The sequence below is a fragment of the Anastrepha ludens genome, chromosome 6 (genome assembly GCF_028408465.1).
Source record: "Anastrepha ludens isolate Willacy chromosome 6, idAnaLude1.1, whole genome shotgun sequence".
Taxonomy (NCBI): domain Eukaryota; kingdom Metazoa; phylum Arthropoda; class Insecta; order Diptera; family Tephritidae; genus Anastrepha; species Anastrepha ludens.
This window is the reverse complement of record NC_071502.1, coordinates 40,280,643-40,299,286: the sequence shown is the minus strand read 5'-3', so window position 1 is coordinate 40,299,286 and position 18,644 is coordinate 40,280,643. Positions and strand designations below refer to the sequence as shown.

The 18,644-nt window shown below is 37.3% G+C and overlaps 1 protein-coding gene across 1 annotated transcript in view; it reads right to left on the bottom strand.

The window, feature by feature from the left end:
• Nucleotides 1-18,013, bottom strand: part of LOC128867027 (potassium channel subfamily T member 2) — a 174,563-nt gene extending 156,550 nt beyond the window's left edge. The window contains exon 1 of the mRNA XM_054108119.1: nt 17,943-18,013. Within this exon, the coding sequence (XP_053964094.1) occupies nt 17,943-18,013 (71 nt within the window). The remainder of the gene's footprint in view (nt 1-17,942) is intronic.
• Nucleotides 18,014-18,644: the final 631 nt, after the last annotated feature.

The window sequence follows — 18,644 nt, the reverse complement described above, 5'->3', positions numbered from 1 at the left end:
ACAGGTATCTCGAAATGATAATTTGAATCCTTGAAATAAATAAAAGGGAGCTGGCATCATATCCGGTCAATACGCTGGTTGCTAAGCGATATTTGCTTAGTTCTTTACCAGAAATTCATTTATAGTTGATAATTTTGCGAAAAAGTGCTATGTGGTGGTGCAAAAACATAAAATCCTTTATTTATTTTTCAACAAATTTTAACTTTTTCGACGCTTTTGCTCCCTCAAATGCCGCATAACGCCTACGTAACAATTTCCATTTACCGCCTTGTGCTTTTTTGTCCGTTGAGTTTTCACAACCCTTTATATATATAAACGATCATTTCTATGACAGAATGCATGTGAACGGCTAAGAAGTTTTTTTTTATTTTACTTGCTGCAGCAAAGCGTCGGAACTTTGGGTGCACCACATGCATACACACATATTGTATATATGCACACACACATATAACTCCGTCGGGGCATGTTGTTAAATCCATTTGCCATATAAAGCAAATAACAATGAAACGAGGTATTTGGAATGATATACAAAGAAGTGCATCAATTTTGGGCGGAACGCTCGGCGAATGCTTTTAGCGAAAGGTCAAATAAATTCAGGAACATAAAATTCTTTCAACTTTGTGTGTGAGTTTGCAGTATTAGGGCTTTTAGCCCTTGATGATTTGAATTTTCACAAATTGAGATGCTAAGATCGGCCAAATAAAATCGATGTAAATTAAGTTTGGTGGAATATCCCACAATGTTAAAAAAGGAGTTTGAAGTTCTTGAAATATAACCCACATATAAGTGTACAACGTCGGCCGCCATAATCGAATGCGTTGGTTCGTCACTACCAATTCAATTCTAGTGCAATAGAACGCAAGTTTATAGGTGTTAAAAGCTACCGTTGATTTTTTTCCTTCACGGTCGTGCACATACACTTCATATAAAAATCCTGGACGAACTTGTCAAAATGTTAAGGCGCTATATTTTTTTTTTTAGTGTTTCCCAGTAAATCTAGGGCACTGAAAACCAGGCTAGAGTTCAAAGCATTTAATTGCGTACCGCTTTCGAAATAATAGATATCTATTGAAAATCTTTCATGGGCCAATCGTCGAAAATGTCTATAAAACAAGAAATCGTGAGCTCGGACAAAAAATCATTTGAAATCATCGGCATAAAGGTGGTCACAGGAAAAAGCTTGATATAGGGTCGTCAGCAATTCTATGTTGAAACGTTACGTAGTTGATCCAGGGCCGAGCTGGCTTAAGCGATCGCTAAACACGAATTAATAGCCAAGTAGATTTTGATGTGTGTTTGGTGGAGCTGAAAGGAAGTAATCTACAACGTGCAGCCTCTCTATAGGTTCAAGTACTTATTTTTTACCTCTCCGGCCCACAACTGAACAGGCTGAAGTAGCAGCTTGACCGAGAGCGGGCAGGGATGGCTAGCGGTTAAGACGGAATTGGAGTGTCATCAAGGCAACCGCAGGTCACATCAGAGGCTTCTAGGAGTTGGTGGTAGTTACTATAGTAGATAAGATACTCTTTCGCAATCGCTAGACTTGACACCAAGCGTTATCGAGATACAAAGCTGGCCGCAAGCGAAACGAAAGAGCTGGCGAATCTTCTTAGCAATAAAAACGAGTACTTCTGTTTCAATTGCGGAATCTTAAAATTGACTCAAAAATTAACAAAGCCCTAAGAAGGATACTACCAACATTTCAAAGTCGAAAAATTTCGCTGGTGTTTTTACTGGAACAGGGTGTTAAAGGGTTAGATTAGGTTTCTGTGGCAGTCAGTTTAGAATAGCCAACTCACGTAGAGAATGTAGGTTTGCTGTGGTATGACTGTGTCACATGGAAACCTCCTTGTTTATTCATCCTGGAACTGTTTGTGTGCTCTTATGATGCGTGGGATAGGTGTTATCCCAGTACCGGATAGTTCCGTTAAAGAGTTAAATATGCAGTTTCCTCACAACCTTGCTTTGCTTCTAACTAAGACTGGACAAATACAAAGGAAGTGTTCTACTGTTTGAGAGACGAGGCAACCACTTCTGCACCATTCATAAGAAAATGCTCCTAACCTAAAGGAGTACCTACCTAACGGACAATGACTGGTATACATGTCACGAGCTTTGAGATGTTTTCTCTTGAGGGGTTGCAATTCTCTTGATCTTTTCTTATCTATTTGCAGCCAAATTAGCCTGAGTGTAACACAAGTATTTTCTTCTCTTCATCACCTATTGGCCTCCTGGAGAATATTATCTTTCATCCTTAATTTGCATATTGGCATAGAAATTGGAATATTGGAATATTACCTCTGTTTTCAAGCAGTGGAAGATTATTACTCTTTCTGGCCAGCTCATCGGTCTTATAATTACCTTCAATATTTCTTTGTCACGGAACCCATATATGTAAGGCTGACCTTGAAGACGGTGCTAATATCATTTAGAGATGTCAGGCAATCCGGAGCACACTTTGATCTGCGTAAACTGCCTCCATCGGCCTGACTATCCGAGGAGATTTTTACCATAGTTTTTGTTACGGTGCAGTTTTTGTCCGAAAAAGCTATTTAATACCCCAAGAGCCAATGTTCTTCAGAGACTACCGAATAATACAAATTTTCTCCTCTTTCAACCTTTTTTGTTTTCCAAGAAACTTTGTATATGCACGTAAGTTTATAAACGTTATATGTCGATGCTGCATACTCTGTTATTCATTTTCTCAGCAATAAAATTTTTTAAAGCACTATAAAATTTCTAAGGAGAAACGTATGCAGGGGTATCCACTGCGTATACTTTACTTCGTAGGTGGATAGTTCAACTATTAATTTTAATCTTTTCCTAAATTGCAAGAAGAACGAAGTTGAGGTTTTCATTATTACAAATACATACATACCTTTTGTTCAAATGTTAATTTTAAAAGGCAATGCTGCTAATAGCAACGCATCAGTTCTTGCGCGAAATGTCGAATATAACCTTTAATAAGTAGATGCATGAAGTCCAAATTTACTTCTAAATAAACCATCAGTCAGTTATAAAAAAAAATCAGTTAACGTTTTTATTTTTAACTAAAACCTTTAGCATATCTATATTCCTTAACAATTCATTAAGACATTTCATTGATATTTACGGACCCGTTTTTCAAAGGACATGGTTATACTATGATATATTTGACCCCGCGCAACGGAAGAAACATTTTTTAATAGTCGAAAATATTTTCTTTCGTTTCATGCTTATACTTATAGTATACAGCGAATTTAAATATTTAAAAACATTTTTTATTGTAATAGGACTATGAATAAGTTCGTGCGGTTTTTTTTCGAAATTTGAAACTTTATTGACGTAAAATGGTTACAAATTTAATATTCAAAATATTGTCCATCGCTTACTACTACTTTTTCCCATCTTTCTGGCAATTCACGGATTCCCTTTGTGAAAAATTCGGTCGGTTTTGCCGCAATCCACGAATCGATCCATTTTTTGACTTCATCGTAATTACGGAAGTGCTGGTCAGCCAGGCCATGTTGCATCGATCGGAAGAGATAGTAATCGGATGGCGCAAGGTCTGGACTATACGGCGGGTGGGGTAGGACATCCCATTTGAGCGTTTCTAAGTATGTTTTGACCACTTGTGCAACATGTGGCCGAGCATTGTCATGTTGCAAAATAACTTTGTCGTGTCTATCGGCGTATTGCGGCCGTTTTTCTCGCAGTGCTCGGCTCAAACGCATCAATTGTCGTCGGTAGACATCCCCCGTAATCGTTTCATTCGGTTTCAGTAGCTCATAATACACAACACCCAGCTGGTCCCACCAGATACACAGCATAACCTTCAGGCCATGAATATTCTGCGCCGACGTCGATGTTGAAGCATGGCCAGGGTATCCATACGTTGCCCGACGTTTTGGATTGTCGTAATGGACCCACTTTTCATCGCCAGTCACAATTCGATGCAAAAAACCCTTTCTTTTGTGCCGTTGAAGCAGTTGTTCGCATGCCATAAAACGGCGTTCAACGTCTCTTGGCTTCAATTCATACGGCACCCAATGGCCTACCTTTCGGATCATTCCCATGGCTTTTAAACGTTTGGAAATGGTTGATTGATCAACTCCCAAAGTTTTTGCAACCTCTTCTTGCGTTTGAGCCGGATCTTGATCGAGCAATTCCTCCAATTCGGTATCCATGAACTTTGGCGGCGCACCCTCGCGTTCTTCGTCTTCCAAGCCAAAATCACCACTTTTAAAGCGTGCAAACCACTTCTGGCACGTTCGCTCAGATAGAGCATGCTCACCATAAACTTCCACCAAGATACGATGACTTTCGGCTGCTTTTTTCTTCATATTAAAATAATGAAGAAGAATTCCCCGCAAAAACACATTATTTGGCACGAAATTCGACATTTTCAAGTGTGGTAAAAATATTGTTGTTTACGCTTCAAATAAAAAACTTATACTGACGTTTGTGCCTTACGACAGTAGCTCTCCAATGAATGTTTGGAAATGTGGATCGATGGAATAATAATCAAGTTACGCCATTTGTTGTAAAACCGCACGAACTTATTCATATTCCTATTAAGAGAAGTGATAGATGGAAAGAGATGGGGAGAATAGAGACAGAGGCAGAGATAGCTATTACGGTAAGAATTTTTCAGCTTCTTTGGGAAATCTGAAAATATACTCCAGTTTTACTAGTTCTCATGACATCTGAACCCGAAATTCTTAGGCTTGCTCCAGCAAGTGCAGGACACTCACAGAGAGAGTGTTCAGTGCTATTCATCTCTTCAAAGACTCCAATGGTGGCCATATGCTAACCCCATGGGTTTGTGTCATGTAATAATACCGACTATCAACCGAACGTCTTTTGTTGATTTTAAGCATTTAGCTAATATACATTGACAAGCGTATTTCTTTTCTTTTCATTTACAATTACAATTTAAGTAATACCCTAGTGCACTACTGCACACTGCTGTAAAAGCTTCAGGCGTATGATTGGTGACAGCAGCAAACTACAAACGCGTCAGCAATTGCAGTATAAAAATGTTCATTTTACTACAAATTTTATTGCTCTTGTTTGGCTGTGTTATGTTTTCGCCGAAATTAGTTGACATTTCAATTTATATGTACAGGGAAAGAGAGCAAGATGGAGATAGAGGGCGTGAAAGGGGGAGATTCTGAAAATTTGTATATTCGACGCATGCCATGGGAAAGTGTGTGCCACTGTCCACCCGAATATTGCATTGACGCATACATCTTTACATGGCTGCATTGATTGGCCGATCTTCTCCTTTAATTTGCCTCGTGTTCTAAAACAAAAAAATTGAAGTTGTCCTAAAAATTGGGTGAACTTCACTGCATTAAACAACTATAGCACTTAGGTTCATTGATAAATTTTGACTACTCGAAGTTTCAAAGTTTGTGCAAATTAGAAAAAAAATTAATAAAATTTCCCACTTTTCAACCTGATTTTTTGAAAAATTTCTGTTATTCTGTTTTGTAGCCCATTGAGTTGATTTTTTTATGAAAACACAGTTCGCTCTACTAAAAAAAACCAAATAAATCGAAGTTTCAAAGTTTGTGCAAATTGGAAAGGAATCATAAAATTTCTCACTTTTTAACCTAATTTTTTTGAATCAGTAGCCCATTGAGTTTTGGTGTAATAAAGTGCAAGTCTGAAGTAGCTCAAAAATCGCATTGATTTTTCTTAATTTTTGTTCCGGCGATCTTCTGCAGTTACTCCATATAACGAGTACCTGAAATTATTTAAATTAAATGGGAATCAAATTAATGGTCAAAACTTGCCAAAAAATCTTTGTGCTATTGTTATTTAATACCGTGCATAGTTTTGTTCCACCTCGAAAGGACAGAGGTATTTTGCCTGGCAGAAAGATACTCGGAAGGTGGCCACTGCGGCAACTGCTATTAGTAGATAGAATTGTTTCCATAATTCTTCGTTGTATGTGTACAATGGCCAGCGAACCTGCCACCAACCGAATGTTGGGTTACGCACAAAGTCAATCAGCTACAACGGCTGCACTCTACCAAAATATAGAAATAACGACCTTCACAGCATTTTCGCCATGAGCTTGCATACTAACTACAAGATGTGCATGACACAATTTTGCTCTTAAATTTTAAGTTTATGTGAGCCATAAGGACGAAAGTTTAGCGAGGAGCATAGCGTGGTGTGCGCTGTCAGCGGTCGATTGTAGGTGTAGAGAATTTATTTACTTCTTCGAATACTGAAAGTTGAGAAGTTGAAAGTTCGTTTATTTACTTGGAAAATTTGAGCATAAATATGTATGGGAGTGTATGTATTTGAAGTACTCACGTTACTCGTTGTTAATTCCTTAAATATCAAGAGCAGGTAACTGGTATTTTTTTACATTCTCTGCTTCTTCTTTTCTTTACAGTGCGTCACCGCGCGAATCAAACAATTTTGAAATGACGTCCTATTCACCAATCTGCCTTTGTTCAAATGAGTTATTGCGTCATTGTTAAATGTATGTGCAGATTTATTATTTCTAAGTGTACAAACACACTTGTATTTGTATTTGTGCACACATGTGTTTGTGAGATGACTTAGGCGAACATTTTCTCACTCAATTTCACGCACTTAATCAGCGATGACAGCGCAACCTGTCAACTGCGCGCATCTTCCGTTCCCCCAACAATGTTATTTTTCACATACATGTACAGATATACAGATCATTGAACTACTATGATGATAATAGGGGGTGCTCGGTACAAAATATTAGTAATAAGTGGTAGATTTTACGCAAGTGGCGAGTTAATTTTACTTTCCTTAAACTGGAAGGGGCCCGAATCTATTACTTTGTACTCAGTTCAAGTTAAATACCCTTGTTCTTCATGCCTATTTTTAAGCTTATTTTCTAGATTTGTTTTTGTAAATGGACTGTACTCAGAAATAATAATAATCAATTGAACCAACTCAGAATTGCTAACTTCTGCTAAGCACTATTTGAAGAGGAATTAAACACCCATTTGGGCACGTATTCATAACAAAATGAGAATTCTGGTGATACCATTACAACATACTTGATCCACCTTTTGGTTCCGTGAACCCGGTTTCGGGCCATTTGTTCGGCAACATCTGAAGTAGAGTGAGGAAGTCAGATTCGTTCGGCTCGCTGTATAAAAATGCTTTGTACTCGTACTACAGATAACAAATAGGGCGAAGTTGCTTACTAACAGGAAATTGCAAGAAAATTAGTTACTTACAGAAATGTCATAATCTCCAAATGAAGCTGGATCCCTGTAAGATGTGCTACATATTAGCGTGCGTAGAGCAATCCAAATACCATCAGAAGAAGCAGCACTAGTCGCTGTGTTCCTCTACTATAGTGGTGAGAGTAATAGGGGTTACACTTTTTCGCCAGCAGTAGAAAGACCACTGGGAGCATGCAACATGCAACTACTTGATATTGGACTTTATTCCGTTAGGCTTATTACTTGCTTAATATAGGATTAGGGTCCATACAAGGTGGCGCAAAATTAATCATGCTATTGGAAGGAAGGAAGTCAATCCTATTGGGCACTTGTGAACTAGACAGCTACAGTATACGAACATTTAAGCAGTGGAACACGTAAGGTTCAAAATAAAGATTTCTATCACTAAAAATTATCTTCTTTATTTAGTAAAATTAGATTAATTTTGCGCCTGCTAGTACTACACCATCAAATACTTCTCATACATGAGCAAATCGATATGTGCGCGATATTATAACTCAATGGTTTCACTACATTTCTAGATATTCACTATCCGATCTGGACTTTTTTAAAGTACTTAAAAGTTTCAATTGGAGCCCAGTATTAAAAAAATGCTTTTAATTCTATAAAATAGGGAAAAATATGTTGGTTCGAAATAAAAGAAGAATGTCAAGCGAATTTAAAATACTTGAAAAGTTTGATTGGATTTATTACAAAAGAATTGTCATAAAGACTATTATGAATTTTCTAGTAAAAAGTTAACTAATTCTTTAATGTTAGCCAAACATGTTTCATTTCATACAACCAATTCATTAAAGGTTGACTATTGCTGAAATAATTAATTGCTGTTGTAAAGAATCGAATAATTTTATCAAATTAAAAAGCATATCATTTTCGGTTTTCTCAAAAATATCGGTCACTGTAGTCTATTCGAATCGTTGTCCATAGTTAAAGGCCTAAGATGAGAGCACAATTTTTAATTTATTTTTTGAACAACTATAGTAAAATAATTCATCCCGCAAACAAACAAACCCCACGAGTACATATTTATAATATTTTGGTAAGCATCGAAATTTACTGATTTTTGTTTGAATTAGTGCTGCACTAAATGCCCAGAAGTTTGATATATATGCACATACATACAAATATATTTCACTGCAGCCGAATCAGCAGTACCCGGATTTTGAACGAGAAAAGGTTTTTACTAATAGCGGTCGCCACTCGCCAGGTAATGGCGGAGCTCCGAGTGTATTTCTGCCATGAAAAACCTTCACATTAAAAGCCATTTGCAATTCAGAGCAAATATATATTTGAATAAAAAAAACCCTTATAGGTCACTTTAAAATAGTTGAAAATAATCGATGACCGTAAATGCTGGGCCAAAAAAGAGCCTTGGGGTTAGCCACCTACCCCAAGAGTTTTAGTATGCCTTGCTGAAAATCTTAATTCAGCATTTTTCTGGACTTACTACGATTTTGATTAAATTTTGCATTGATGGCCCCAAATATACTGAAGAAAATCACATCTGCATATATTTATAAGGGTTACATAAAAAGCAAGTGAGAAGGAATTTGTGAGAATAAAGATTTCGTTTAAGCACACTTAACTTTTAATAATTGAATACGCGCCAATATTTTCTTTTAAAATAAAACATGTACAAATTTTGATTTTTCAGGTGTCCCTATTTTTTATTCAAAATATGGCTCTTAAACAAAAATATGTAAAAAATTACTGCATTAAATGTCCGCCATACACTCGATAATAGATAAAATCTGTCAAAAAGTCGTCGTCGATTCCTGAATGCCTAATTGTTGGGTGCGTCGATATATCCATGTTGAAGTTTGTGCAGCGCTACTTTGCGCTACAGTAGCAATATTCTCAACAGTACGTCCAGTTTTTCGCCTGCTGGTACTTCTTCAGTGCTCTACAGAATCAGTTTCTTGAAATTTTTCCACCAGCCTTAGAATTGTCGACTCGTTCGTCGATGGTGGTGGTGGTTGAGGTGTTGTCTGAGTGACACAGCTCAGACCTAATTAGTACAAAAGATGCCATTTTGATACACCACATATAGAGCAACTCCTTTTTATGAGTCGAGCCATCTTGATTTGACTATGAATCTTGCAGAAAAGAATATAGACGACATAATTTTCTTTTCCGATACTTTTCTCAAGCTAACTATACCATCGAGAATTCTTACAGAATTCTATGTCGTAGAATACTCAGACTTGGGCACTCACACAGATATTGAAAGACTGTTTCCTTAGATTCTTCTTGATTGCTGCTTCTACGCGTACGGCTACTCCATCTTCCTGCCATGGTTTCCTAAAGGCCAATGGCCGGTTATTGTTGACGTAGTTCTGAATATATCTGCTCTTGGTTTTCTTTATAACTCATCAGTTATGAATTTGTTGCAATAGGACCACGTTTGTTCAGTTATTTGGCGGGTATTCGAGTCAGTCTTTTTGTCAACGGCCTATTTCTTAAATAGCGAGTAACTCTCTTTTATGCACACCTTGGGGGCTGCCTATTTCTACCGCTTGGGATACGTTATAAGACCATTTTCGTAGTAAGTTTGAACAATTTTAATGTGTTGTATTCGTGGCTAAAATTGCACATCTCTAGACTTTTAACAAGTCGACAAATTTAAAAGAAGGCATAGAAAAGGAATTGCCTAGGAATTATTCACTGCTGACATCTACACGCCATTTTTGAAAGACGATTTATAATATTTTATTCATTTATAATTATATCACATTATTACTATTTTAATTATTATTATTATTAATTAAATTATTAATAGTTAAATTACAAAACTCGAGGGACTAGCTGCTACGACTATTGGCCTATGTAAAGACCGAGAAAAAACAATAGCGCGGCTCCTTTTTTATCACTTTTCTCCCTTTTGGTTGTTGTTGTACGAAAAGGAAACTCATTGTCGATCAAAAATTCCATAAAAACAAAGAAGAGTTCCACAAAGTTTTTCTCAGAACTCCATGATTATTTCGAGTGTCTAAAAATATTGTTGATATTCAGTTTTTAAACTCATTAATTAGTATATTATTTTAGTAACGTAGTTGTAGGTTTGAGGTGGCTTAAAAGGGCCATTTTGATAAATTTTTTCCCAGACGGTGTTACGCATTTTTTTATAAACAAAAATTTTCGTGCTTACGTTAAACGCAGAAAATGCCCAACATCGTGTAAAGAAAAAGTATCAAAATCAAAGACAATTTTGAACCTTTTGTACTTTGCTTATATTAGAATAAAATAGGCTTGAAAACTGCGTACTCAAAAACTTTCTAAAAATTATGAATAAAAAGTAAGAAATTTTGATGGAAATTCGTTGAATGTTTAAAAATTTTACAGAAAGATTGAAACTTGCACTTGTGTGGTTTTTATTAGAATATTATAAATTAAAAAAAGTAATTAAAAGTAATTTGAATTAAAAGATTTATCAATTATGGTAGTCAATGTAATCAAAACCTTTGAATTTTTCCTGACCTCATCATTATGTCACTCACTATAAATGATTCTAGTAATCGGCGACCTTTTTTATCCATTGTTTCAAACTGAAAAATAAGCAACAAATCCACGCTTTCATTCAAATTTGTAGTATTTAAAGAAATTCAATAAAATCTAGCGGATTACTTAGCTATTCAAGAGCGTTGATTTTTTGTTTAATTTCAATGTACTACGCCACTGTGTCAAATTGGGCGGAACATCTGAAGGAAAATCGATGAATAGACAAGTAAGTAGGATAAATTGAGTTAAACTATGCTTATAATTCAATTTGTGGGACAATTTAAAATCTTTTGGTACTTGTAATGTGATCTTTTGCTGAGCGATGATGGCATACAAATTTTTGGCAAAGTACACAAGGACAACCAACTTTATAGAAGCGGCAGCGTAAAGCTGGCAAAAGGCTGTTGAATCTTTTAAATATTTAAATTGTTATTGTTGTTGTTGAAGCAATTGATATGCTTTTCTTTGGTTCGTTTGACTTTGATTGAGTTCAGCAGACACGCAAGCCACACACATACACACAGTCTTACTTTCGACATCACACAAAGCAAGAGCAGATACTTGAAATGCCACGCCGTCGTTGCCGCCGCCGTCACATCCACAGCCATTGATGATGAAAGTGCAATTTAAGTAGTCTACGCTAAGACGCAGCCGAGGCGGCTGACTGACTTTGTGCGAAAAAAGGAAGCGTCGTCGCCGCATTCACAAAGCTAAGTTTGTTAACCATTTCGAGTTCAAATGCCTGCAGCAGCTTGGTTGCTTGCTCCTTTTTATGTAAGTAAACTTCAATGCCGCTTTTATGCCTGCCAATCAAAAGCAAGAAAAAAGGGAAAAATAAGTGAGTGATTTTACTTAAGGAAAAGTACTTGCTTCTGTTGCTCGTCGCAACGAGTTCAAGGAGCAGCGACCGTAGCAACGTTTTTTCAAGACAAATGTATACCAAAGTTCAGGGAACCTATTTTATGCAGTTGTAAATCAATACGCAAACATTTGAGCAGTAGATGGGGTAGCTGGTAAGCGGTGTTGAGTGGAAATAAATAATCGAACAGTAAATAGTCTCATTTAGCATGCAACCTCAATTATAGGGCAAAGAATATTCAAATATTTTCTGACACTGATTTATCGATTTCGAATGTTGACTTTGCACAGTTTTGTGTTTCAGGTACGCTTTAGGTTACTTTGATAGGAGTTCATTTCCAATGGAAATTCCAGACTTGTGTGAGTATTTATTGAACTTGACTCACGAAACAAATGGAAGAGATAAATCTTCACTCCCCAAAATAATAAAAACAATGCACATAAAAAATCAGAAATCAAATGCTTTCATATCAATCCACCAACTTTTATCATGTCGTACATATGAAAGGAAAGTTCAAGTGATATGGACATTTGCTACTTTTGATAAATGGTAGTTGTGACTTTTGCTTTTCACAGCAGTGCGTAGTTAAATATCAAAGAGTAAAGGAATACAGTTGCGGACATACGTAAAAGTATTAAAAGCTGGTCACGCTGACTTCTGGCTAATAAACAATAATAAGTATAGAAAGAATGAAATAAATAATAAGCAAGGTTGTGAGTCAAAGTGAGAAGATGAAAATTCTTACATAGTGTTTGAAATTTTTTAGACTAAGCAGCAACAGCTGAGGATCAGATTTTAAAAAAACACTTTTTATATGCTTCTTAAGGCAAAAAATTGTTCGGAAGAGTGCGAAGAACGACGACTGGAGGCGATCGCTTGCAAAAAGTAATGTGTTCTCGGCAACGGTATAATACATCTAGAAGCCTATAAAATGAGGGAACACCACAGGTCTTCGTAAAAGGGTGTGCTTAGTGATATTAGACAAACCTTTTGGATACCTGTTTTAGCAGGTTGATGACGTTTTGCTTACTGACTTCTTATGCGGGTTGATGGCACATAAGTTTGCTCACTCAAAGGTCACGTTACCACTCGTGATCGAGTGCATTTGCAGCATTTCGACTACAACAGAAGGACGACGAAGCATCTCAATATTTTTAATGTGAATAACCACTGGATTTAGGTTGATTTTCTGTAGGAAATTACGGAGCCATAAAGAGGTCTTGTGAACCATGAGTTATAGACTTGATATTGGAATACAAAACTATTTCGTGTGGCGGTATCGGCAATACATTTAACTTTGTTTAAAAAATTCAATAAATTTTATTTAAAATTTCAAACTTTTCTTCAGAGTTTTTATGACATCCAGTTCATTAAATTTTGAGTATAATAACGAATGCTCGACAATTTTTGGAATGGAGTATTATTATTATTATTATTAGAAGGCCATTCTGCGACCAGAGTTGATCTATTGTGAAAGGCCTATTTTGTAACCCTAGAGTTTTAGGCTTTTTAGAAATTTTAGCACAGTTTTGGGTTTGTTGTTCCAAAGATTGCATGGAGATACTACGATACCACCAAGGTGGTGAAGTCTTTGTCTGCCCAACGCAGGACATTCACAAAGCACATGTTCTGAGCTTTCTATGTCCATTTCGCAAAAGCGGCAGACATTGGTCTCGGATAGACCAATGTTATTTAGAGGGTACCTCAGGCTGCAGTGACCTGTAAGGTATCCAGTTAAAAGACGCAGATCTACTCTGTTTAGTGAGAGAAGTTTGCCAGATATTCCTTTGTTGGGACTTAGGAATAGTTTAGCTTGACGCTGACCGGCACAGTTTAGCCAGTGTGCGGCAAGTTTTCTTTCTTCCCATTTCCTAAGGAATTCATTTATGTGGCCTTTTGTTAGTCCACAGAAAGGCTCAGGACCATTAAGTTGCATATTTGCTCCTTGTTTTGCAAGGTCATCAGCCATTTCATTTCCCACATGTCCTTCATGTCCCGGAATCCAACATAGTGTTACTGTGTTGAGGTTTCCTAACGTATTTAGAAGGTTTAGGAAATCATTTACCAATTTAGAGGTGATAGTTGTTGATAGAAGGGCTTTTAGAGCCGCTTGGCTATCTGAAAGTATGTAGATGTGAGTACCTCTCATTTTCCTCCTAAGGCATTCTCTCACACATATTTCAATGGCATGTATTTCTGCCTGGAATATAGTTGGGTAGGATCCCATTGGAATCGATTTTTTGAATTTGGGCCCATTGATTCCTGCCCCTGTTCTACCATTTTCCAATTTGGACCCATCAGTAAACCATAGCTGGGAGCCAGGTTTGAAAGTGATAGAGTTAGTTCTCCAGTCTGTTCGTTCATTGATTATAACTTGGAAGTTCCTGAAGAGTATTGGTTTGGGTGATAGTATATCATCCCTATGAAGAATGGGACTGTGTAGGAAGTCTTCTAAGATCTTTAAATGTCCTTTCATATTCCCACTTTTAAGTTCAGATATACCTTTTAGTCTTAAGGCACTCGAGCGAGCTTCCCTTTCAATTAGAATTGGAAGCGGTGGTATGTTCAGGAGCACACCCAATGCATCCGTGGGACACGTTTTCATAGCCCCTGTAATGCCAACACATACCAGACGATGCAGTTTGCTTAATTCGTTTGCCGCCTTTCTTTGCTTGACCTTGGGCCACCATGCTAAAGATGCATAGGTGACTATGGGTTTTACAACTGTGGTGAATGTCCAGAAGATCATTCTAGGGCTTAGTCCCCATGTCTTGCTAAAAAGCCTTGTACAGGCAAAGAATGCCCTTGTGGCTTTTGAAGTAACTCTCTCAATATGGGAGTTCCACGTAAGCGTTTTGACAAGACTAACGCCAAGATAGTTCGCTTCTGTCGAGAGTTCAAGTGTTGTTCTATTAAGGGTCGGACATTTGAGATTTATGTTCCTTCTCCTAGTAAACGGTACAAGAGTTGTTTTGGATGGGTTGATGGAGAGCCCTTTTTCCGTGCACCATTTGTTTATTATTGTAAGGGCTTGCTGCATGCGATCCGAAATGGTTTCCTCATGCCAGCCTAATACATAAACTACTAGGTCATCAGCGTAACCCTGAGTGTGAAATCCTAGGTTATTCAGTTTGTGGAGAAGTTCATCTATGACTAGAGTCCACAGAAGAGGTGAGAGTACGCCACCTTGAGGGCAACCTCTTGTGGCTTTAATAGATTTGATTGTTCCTCCTAGTTCGGTGCTGATCGTCCTAGATTTCAGCATGAATATTATCCATCTAGTGATGGGTTCAGGTACCTCCTTTAGATATAGGGCATTATAGATTGCCTCATAGGAGGTGTTATCAAAAGCTCCTGATATGTCAATAAATGCACATAGAGCTATCTGTTTGGACTCAATAGCCTTTTCAATAACTGTTACCAGGCTGTGTATTGCAGTCTCAGTGGATTTTCCCTGTTGATAGGCAAATTGAAGTCGATGCAGTGGGAATTTAGCTAGATTGTATTCCCTAATATACTGATCAACTATCTTTTCCATTGTTTTGAGGAAAAATGAGCTGAGACTAATTGGTCTGTATGATTTAGGCAATTGTTCGGGTTTTTTCCCTACCTTTGGAATAAATACGACCTTAACCTCAGCCCATTTTGTAGGCAAATATCCTAGCAGTAAGCTTGCTTTGTATAGTCTGGTCAAATTAGGGATAATATGGTGTGCACCCTGCTGTAAGAGACAGGGGAATATCCCATCAGGACCAGGAGATAAATTTTGAGTATAATAACGAATGCTCGACAATTTTTGGAATGGAGTAAATGCACAAGACCGCCCTAGACGAAATGGGTTAGTGCGTGACATTCAGAATTCGGAGAGAACGAAGGTTCGAGTCTTCGTGTGAAATGTTTTTTCTAATAGCGGTCTCCCCTCAAGGTAGGCAGTACCAAAAATCTTCGAGCGTATTTCTGCCATGAAAAAGCTTCTCATAAAAATATCTGCCGTTCGGAGTTGCCTTGAAATTGTTGGTCCCGCCATTAAAGGAACAACAGCAAGACGCACGCCATTAATAGGAGGGAGAGCTCGGCGAACACCAACAGGTGTCAGTGCCAATTATACAATACATATAACTATTTGTGCTCAAATTTTGTTTAAAAAGAAAATATTTTTGGATATTCAGTAAAGATGCAGTAAAAAAAAAACTGTCGATTACGTGTGAAAATATTGTCTTTGTAAATAAATATATTTGTAAGAAATTGGTTTTGATATGGAATAAACGAAATGGGTAGATTTCGACTAGAATGGGTAGATTTAAACGAAAATGGGTAGAATAACTTTCGTGTTTAATTCTCTGCATGTAAATATTTGACTTTACAACAGTTGGTATTTTCTTTGCTTCTGCGTTGGAAATACCTTTGAGAAAACTAGACTTTTATTTAATTTATGATATTACACAGAAAATCAAGAGATTTTACATAGAAAATAAGCAAATGATAAATAAATATGTGAATGTATTTATTAAAAAGCGACAGTTGTCATACCGATAAACTGCCCAGCTCTAGTAGTGGCCACACCACGAGTGTACTCCTGCAACAACTGGTGTCAAAGCGGTTTTTTCTAAATTGATAGCAAAGTCTTTTTACTTACATATTTGTTAGAAAATCAACTTTTTCTAGACGTCTATAAGCTTTTATAAGAAAACATGAATAAGTCGGACTACCTGAATTGTTTTTATCTTCCCGGAAGCTATGCGTACGGCGAGATGAGAAAATTTTTAATGTTGAAGAAGTTTTTATTAAGCAAAACGACGAAATCTATGCTAAAAATTCTCAATACGCAAAAAATGTTTCTCCTAGAGTTCAGCGTGGCCACCATCCAGGCTCCGTAAATGTTTCATGGGGAGTGTCTTGTAAATGCATTACATCTCTTCATTTCTACGGAAAAGGAGTAATCACAGCGGCAAAAGTGTACCAATAGGATGTCTTAGAAGGCGTGGTGAAGCAGTTGAGCAGTACTTTCTTCAATGGATAGCGCTGGATCTTCCAACAAGATTCCGCTCCAGCCCATAAGGCGAAAACCACCCAACAGTGACTAAAAAACCATATTCCTGAAAGTCCAGATCTGAAATCATGGACTACAGTTTGTGGTCAGAATTGGAGAATATGAACAGCTACGCCAATATCCATGGAAACCGATGGCCTAATCGTTTGAAGGCTTGTGTAAAATGCTGCTAATGAAGTGGAAAGAAAATGGCGGATACGACGTATACACTACGTCAGAGATCTATTATTCGATGAAATCAGATTTCTCTAAAGCGAGGTAGTTTCAAACATGTGGGGCATTTCATTCGCGCTGCGATTGCTGCTGACTAGAAGTGCCATAAATAAAACAAAAACATCAAGCGATGCAGCCAATTTTGAGAGGATAATGCGTATAGGGCGACTGCCGTAATGGAATGGGTTGGTGCGTGACTACCATTCGGAATTCCCAGAGAGAACGTAGAATGAGAAATTAAAAAAAAAAAAAATTCTAATAGCGGTCGCCCCTCGGCAGGCAATGGCAAACCTCCGAGTGTATTTCTGCCATAAAAAAGCTCCTCATAAAAAATATCTGCCGTTCGGAGTCGGCATGAATCTGTAGGTCTCTCCATTTGTGGAACGCCATGAAGACGCACACCACAAATAGGAGGAGGAGCTCGGCCAAACACTCAAAAAGGGTAAACTTTACGCAATACTGTGCGCTCAAAAATTCTTACGCAGTCCTCGTCTGCAAGACTCATGATTAAAAAATCTGCGCCGCTGGTTCTATAACTATCTTCAAAAAATATTTCATTAAGGCACATTTTTGTGCCTAGCTTTAAATAAATTTTTTTCAATTTTAAATTTACAATGTAAATATCCCGTAATCCCATCAGCACAAACTCTATATTTCTTGCCTGAAAAAATTTACTTTACTTTTATGATTTTCGAAAGTCAATTTATTAATTTACCTTTTTTTCTTTTGATGTATGTATAAGTATTCATAGATATAACATAATTAGTGGGTTCTATGAATCACTCAAAAGGGTTTGATGAAATACAGATCTTCATTTGGCTTTGGCTCAATAAGCAATTGTACTATGTCTTCAGCTTGGATATAAATCCCCATTATATTTGGTAAATTTAATTTATTTCGAATCAATGCCATGTAAGGATATATATTTATGTGCTTATATAAATCAAAGGAAGCACTCCAAATAATCCCAGTACAAGCGTATATCGAATATGTGGCACCAACATACACATACTAGTATATACACATACACACATACACACACACACAAATACACGTGCACCTTTCTATTGTGCATTGCATTGCCATTACTCACCTTGGTATCTTGTCATATGAGTCCCACGAAGTTAAGCAATTATAAGACGAGTATCGACTGTTACTCGCCATGTTACACAATAAATTATCCATCGGTGTTTAATTTGTGTAAGAGCATATGGGACTAAGGGAGGAGAGGGTGGAAAGGAGGGAAAGAAGTAGGAAGGAGAATAGAAGGGCCAGCGCGGGATAGCAAGAAGTTGGGCGCACCAGATTGATTGTGTCAGCTTACGAAGTGTAACTAAAAGAAAATAGGTGAGTTGATAGGGATAATTGGGTGGTTGGGGCGTATGAGTAATACTGCGTTTTGTACTAACAATTACATGAAGGGTAGAATATGTGTGTTTGCATGTTTTTTTAAACAGGAATTCTTGGTAGTCAATGTACGTCACATATCGTTGCCTAGAAATTCAAATATAAGTATTTGTAACATGAGTAATGGTGTACCCTTTATGTTGGTAGCTAACAAATGTCAAGTGATAGCCGGCTGTATTAGCTTCAGGTATAAGTTGGAAATACGGTAGCATGATGATAAGGCATTGTGGACGGATGTAAACGACTTTTAGTAAGGGGAGACAGGTAAGGTAAAGAAATCACAGTTGGGTTGCTGCTGAGTAAAATTGCTCTATGTGTCGGTGGGGGTATTACAGGTTTAACGTCTGTTGTTGTTGCTTTCGTTCACTGCTTTCTTTTATTCGTATTT